The sequence below is a fragment of the Stenella coeruleoalba genome, assembly GCF_951394435.1.
Source record: "Stenella coeruleoalba genome assembly, chromosome: 10".
Lineage (NCBI taxonomy): Eukaryota > Metazoa > Chordata > Mammalia > Artiodactyla > Delphinidae > Stenella > Stenella coeruleoalba.
This window is the reverse complement of record NC_137156.1, coordinates 102,224,616-102,230,743: the sequence shown is the minus strand read 5'-3', so window position 1 is coordinate 102,230,743 and position 6,128 is coordinate 102,224,616. Positions and strand designations below refer to the sequence as shown.

Genomic DNA, 6,128 nt, shown 5'->3' with positions numbered 1-6,128 from the left:
GCCCCAGTTTCCTCATCTGTAAAATGGGGATAACCATAGTTCCACTCCTAGTGGTGCTGTAAGGATCAAATGAGCATAAAGCTTTTAGAATTGAACCTAACGCAAGCTATGTGCTATTTAAATAATAATTAGCATGATTATCTCTTTGGATTCTCTCAGCCTCCCCAAGGGTGGAGGGACAGGCATCACTTCATTTTCAGACACAGAAATGAAGGACCAGAGAGCCGAAGCCAGTTACCCAAGGCCACAGCACTGCGGGCAGGCGGCGGTCTGGGTTTAATCCAGACCTGAACCTCAGTTACCTCATGATAAAATTAGGGTGATGATGGTAACCCTCATAGGATTAGGTTGTGAGAATCCAGGGTCATCGTGCAATCAGGTGATGGGCACATGCAGGGCACTGTTCAAACGTCTGTGCCCTTCCCCTTCATGGTGCCCCCTCACCTCCACCCCCGTCACACCGACACAGCGATCTCAGCTGCCCTGCCCCTGGCAGCCCTGGGGTCAGCTGCTTCTGTTTGGTGGGCGGGGCAGCTGGGCCTACAGAGAAGCCCATTGTCTCTGTCCTCTGGGGCTCTATTGTTGGGGCCTCCTCCCAGGATCCAGCCCCAAGACACTCTCAGCTGTCGCCGGGCTCCTCTTGGCTTCCCGGGGCGGGGCCGGGGTGAGTGTGCAGATAAACAACTGTACCCTGAAGACTGGATCACCAGTCTGATTCTACTGGTAAGGTCACTGAGGCTCAGAGAGCCTAAAGAACTGTGTGGAGAGCGCTTGTCTCATGTCAGAGCCGCCAGATGGGGCTGGGCAGTGGGGGGTAGTGGGTGGCCTCAAGTCAGTGTGGTCATGCATCCCATTAGGTCGGAGATGTCAGGGCCAGAACACACGGCCCCCACTCTTCCATTTTACTCGTGGAAACAGAGACCACAGAGCCCGGACGCTTGCCCAAGGCCACACTGCGGCTCCGCCTCGGAGTCCGCCGGGAAGCCCGGCGTCCCTAACACCCAGGACGCCCAAGCCTTGAGACCGCGCAGGAAGGCCTGGCGGCCGGGGGCGGGGCATAGACTGGCCCTTCCCACGGGGCGGGGCGATGCCTCCCGTTCCAACTCTGGGACGAGCGGTCCTCCCCATAAGGGGCGCGGCTTCCGAGCCGGGCGAGATCTCACTGGGTGTCAGTCTGAGGAAGGGGGGACTTCGCGCTTGAAGGGCGTTGGGTGGCGTGGCCTCCCTCCCGCAGAGGCGCTCTGTGCGGGACTCCAGCCCTCTGTGCTGTGACGCAGGCGCGAGTGGAGGCGGGGCGGAGCCGAATCTTCGGAGCTCCGCCCCCAGTGGAGACGGCAGAGGCTGGGGGCGTGTCCTGGGCGGGGCCGCTCCCCGGCCCGCCCGGTCGCGGAGCGGTGGCAGCGCTGGGAGGGCCCGGCCCCGGCATGTGAGTGCGGTGGGGGCGGGGATGGGGGCGCGGGGTGGGGCGCCGGGCCAAGCCCCGGGGGTTCCGGGGGTCCCGGTGGGCGGGAGCACCAGTGCGCGGGCGGCCGGGCGAGCCCGCCAGGTGCGGGCCCAGGTATGGCGGTTGAGGGGCGCTCGGGCCTCTTGTGGCCAGGCCGGCCCCGCGTGCCGGACCAGCCCAGCGCCGCCAATCTGCGGCCCACGGGACGGGCGCCGGCGCGGGGCGCCGTCCCGGCGGGGGCTCGCTACAAGCGCAGCTCTGACGTCTGCCCTCGGGCCCCACCAGCTAAGCGGAGGCCCCGCAGTGGCAGCCGGGTTTCTGTTCCCTGTGCGGCAGCTGCGGAGGTGTTATGGGGGTCAGCTGCGCGGCGGGGCCCCAGGTGACCCCATTCCTGGCTCCGGGTTGGGCCGCAGCCTGCGTGAGCCCCGACCTGCTGTTTCTGGGAACTGTCACCTCAGCTCTCAGGGAAAGGGCGCTTTCTGTGCTCAGTTGTTAAATGCGTTATCTCATTCTCAACAGCCACACATTTTACAGTTGAGGAAAGCGAGGCCTACGGCCACAGAGCTGTTGATGTAATTGTTATCATGTGGAGGTGAGGTGCTGAGGCCTTACAGCCAGACACACCTGGGTTCACATCTGCTGTTCCACAGACCCGTGTGACCTTGGGCGCACCTGGTTCCCTCCCGGAGCCTCCGGTGGGATGGTGGTGCCTACCCCCCAGGGCTGCTGTGAGGATTGGGTTGAATGATTCAGGGAGCTCAGTAAGGAACCGCTATTATTACTGTTGTTGCTGTTGGTAAGTGGCCCTTTTTCTGCCACCGAGGGAGCTGGTGGTGCTGGGTCAGGGCTGTCTGCTCAATCCCAGCCTGCTGGCGCAGAAGGGGAAGCTGCTTCCCACGGTGAGACTGTTCCTGTCTGTGCATGTCTGTCTCTGTGCCCATGGAAGGCCACACCCAACCCAGCTGTACCAGCATGTGCCGGAGTCACGCTGGCCCATCGTGTACTCACCGCGCTACAACATAACCTTCCTGGGCCTGGAGAAGCTGCACCCCTTTGATGCAGGAAAATGGGGCAAAGTGATCAGCTTCCTAAAAGGTATGGAAGGCCCCACTCGTACCCTACATCTGCTTTCTCCAGCCCACCTGCCACCACCTGCTGCTCTTTCCCTGGCACAAGCGTCAGGCCCTCCCACCTCCAGTGTCAGCCCTGAGACAGCCTCCCACCCGTGCTGTCAAAAGGATCTTTCCAACACAGACTTCTAAGCATGATATGCTCCCGTATCACACCTTCACTGGCTCTCCATCGCTGTGGACCTAAGTCCTGTCTCTGCCCCTGGAGACCCAGTAGAAGGGGAGCTGATGCTTGGAGGAATGCATTGTCCATAGCCCACAAGCTCCTAGAGTCTGGGAAGTGGACAACCTTTGCTCCAACCTCACGGATTACAAATGAAGGAACTTGGGGCCCAGAGAGTTAGAAAATGTGCCCAAAGGCACACAGCTATTGAGTGGGGGAATGGGGCCTGGACCTCAGAGCCCCAGGCTCGTCCGCTTCATGGCTCATCCCCTGAGTGGGGTGGTGCTCTGGGGAGCACGTTGTTTCAATTGTGGTTTGTAATCTAGGGGTCTGGTTCATGTGGAAAATTCAGGCATCACAGTAGGCTGGTGAAAAAAAATATTCTAGTTCCTTGTATTGTGGGTTCTTTAACTGAGGGAAGTAGGAAATATTACCTGAAATGTTACCTGGCATAGGATGAAACACTGCATATCTTTAAATCGCACAATCCCTCTGATGACACCTGGGGGAAGTTTCACTGTGGGGCTAGCCCGTCTTTAACACCTAAGCCCATCTCCCTTTTTAACAAATCTAGAGCGAGCCTCAGTCTCTGCACCTGGCAGAAAATAGAGTCAAGTTAGAGATTAATAACACTGTTATTTGTTTTTATATTTTTTGTTTTTATTTTTGGTTAACTTCTGTTTATGGCAAGGGATACTGATTTTCCACTTGCAATAGTGACCAGAGTGCATATTCAAAGAAAAATATTAAGTAGAAAAGAGTACAAGTGGTGTGCAGCCATGGCAAGAGCTCTGGTGAGGTGAGCGGAGCCATCCTGCCTCTCCCCTGGCTGTTCTCATGCCTTCCTGAATGGGGTCCTTTATGCTCTGCTTCCAGTGGTCCTGAGTCTCTGTGTTCATTGCCCCTTCTTGGGCTCCTGTGTCACCCAGTAACGCAACATAAGGGTTCCTTGTCCCCCTCACTCGGAGCTGACCATTTTCCTGAGTTTCCACTGAGCATGTGGGTGGAAAGGAGCCAGGGCCACATGGTGAAGGGCCTTGGGTACCGCCAAGAAAACAGCTGGTTCCTTGCCGGAAGGCAGTGGGGAGCCATGGAGTGTTTGGGGGGGATACCTGCTATATGTGGAGCTCTTTGTGAGAAGTGTATGGAACTAGTTGGTTTCTACCAGGGTTGGTTTCTAAGAGTGACACATTAGCATAGGTCCCCTAGATTCTGACCTTGTCCTTCGACTTCCCTAGAACCAGAGCATCATGGTCCTGTTGTCACTGTGCCCTAGAGCACTTCGTCCTCTCTGCCTTATTTCTTCTGTTGCAAAAGGGAGCAAGTCTTGTCTGGTGTATGCGTATATGGTAATGAAATAACATGGTTTTTCCCAAACATCAGTCATTTGCAAACCACTCTTGGTCCCTTGCCATCGCCTCATACCACCTGTTCCATTATTTACTTCATAGTTTTTATTGACTTAGCCTTCGTTTTAAGAAACTTAAATAAACCTGTTTTAAAAGGAAACATGTCATCTAAATGGAAAAAGCCAGTTTCATTTGCCATAAATAGAAGGTCACGGTAAAAAATAAATGCAATGAAAACAACAGTGTTATTTCAGCTCAGGCAGCTTACTGTTGCTGCGTACCGTGAAACTGATTGCTCCTTTTGGGGGGTTAAAAAAAGGGAGATGAACAAGGGTCAGGCAGGTGTTAAAGAGAGGCCCCCCGTATACCAAACCCCCCATGATGTCATCCCAAGGTGGAGGGAGAATCGAGCAGAAGAGCTTTTTCTCACCTTGAGAGTCAGCGTTAATGAGCCGTGTGCTACCTGCCTCTAAAGGTATCCAGTCACACTTGAGCTCGCCTCCCGGCTGTCAGGGGCCTGGGAAGCACGAGGATCACTGTGCACAATGTCGTATGTCCCCTGGCCCGAGGGCCTGGCCGCTGTCCCCACTGGCCTGAGAGGTGGCCCGTTCTCAGACCGCCCACAAGCCACCAGGGCCCACCTTGTCCTGGGGCAGGGCTGCCAGCCTGTGGGAGGGGCTGGGGCTGGGCCCGGCCTGGAGGCGGCAGGGATGCATGGGGCCTGCTTTGTGGTTTCAGAAGAGAAACTTCTATCAGACAGCATGCTGGTGGAGGCACGGGAGGCCTCGGACGAAGACCTGCTGGTGGTGCACACGAGACGCTATCTCAACGAGCTGAAGGTACAGGGCCTGGGGGCTGCCAGCCAGAAGGAGGGGCTGGAGGAGGGGGCCCTTAGCCTGGGGATGCACAGCCTCGAGGGGCTCCGTTCCTGTCCCTGTGCAGGGGGAGCATGTGAGTCTGTGATCCCCGACAGGAGAGAGGTGTCCTAGAAAGGCAGATGCCAGGGGTGGGCTAGGCTACTCCAGGGTAGAGTGAGCTCCCCATCCTTGGGAGTATGAAAGCAGGGATGGCCACTTGGTGGGGGTTGAACCTTCATTGGGGTTTTGGGCTTCTGCATGAGTGACTTTCAGTCTGTGCTATGTGGACAGGCCTCAAAGACCCCTGCTGGGATGATGGGTGGGGGGGGGGGCCCAGTCCCTTGTCCCCATTCAACCAAAGCTATTCCACTTTGGCCTACTTTTACCTCGGGCTAAAGTATAAGATGCTGTTTCAAGGGCTTCTGCGGCTAAAGACGTGTTGGAAACTGTTGGGCTGCAAACGAGTTTTTACGCCCCAGGGCCCAGCAGGAAACATAAACAAGGGGTGGGTGGTGTCTGGGACAAGTGGAGCTCCTGCCCTTCCCAAGCTGGTGGCCGTCACTCAGCGTCCACCGTGGGCCTAGCTTTCAAAGAGAAGCCAGAAATCCAGATGTTAAGTGACAGTTCCTGATTTCTTAATGTAGCAACTCATTGGAAGGTTTTTGAAGCCCACCTGCAGAGCACATGGGGTCTGCCCGTGGTGACCTCCTTCTAGAGGAGCTGCATGGCTCTCCTCAGCGTGGTTCTGAGGGTAGAGGCGTTCAGTCAGTCCCCTGTGTGGGAGAAGAGGGCAGGCTGGGCTCGGGGTGGCATCAGAACCTGGTGTGTCAGGGATGCCACAGGTTCTCTGTCCCCAAGGGCGTGGAGTCCTGACCCCTGACCGCTAGGCTTCCCAGCAGGACTCATCTTAGACTCAGAGCTAGAGTGGGTGCCAGAGGTCACCAGGCTTCTTCCCCATAGGTGGAAACACCTAGCCCCGGAAAGAGGCCCCACCTGCTCAAGGTCACCTGGGAAGTCCAGCAGGCCCGGGGGAGACCCCAGGCAGGGCATCCGGTCAGGTCTTCCGGGTTCCAGGCCACGGCAGCTGCCCTCCGTCCTCCTCCACGCCGGCCTGAGCTGTGAGAATTCTAGATGGATCCGTGACAGTGTGAGCTCATGAAAGATTACCAGGAAGAGGTTGAAACC

The 6,128-nt window shown here is 57.0% G+C and overlaps 1 protein-coding gene across 3 annotated transcripts in view; it reads left to right on the top strand.

Moving 5' to 3' along the window:
- Window positions 1–1,082: 1,082 nt before the first annotated feature.
- HDAC11 (histone deacetylase 11) overlaps window positions 1,083–6,128 on the top strand; it is a 28,483-nt gene continuing 23,437 nt past the window's right edge. For all 3 annotated transcript variants that reach the window (XR_013830304.1, XM_079935188.1, XM_079935187.1), the window contains exons 1-3: window positions 1,083–1,426; window positions 2,391–2,539; window positions 4,825–4,925. Coding sequence is in view for 2 of the 3 variants with exons in the window: in XM_079935188.1 (XP_079791314.1) it covers window positions 1,425–1,426; window positions 2,391–2,539; window positions 4,825–4,925 (252 nt within the window). In the remaining variant the exon portion in view is untranslated. The remainder of the gene's footprint in view (window positions 1,427–2,390; window positions 2,540–4,824; window positions 4,926–6,128) is intronic.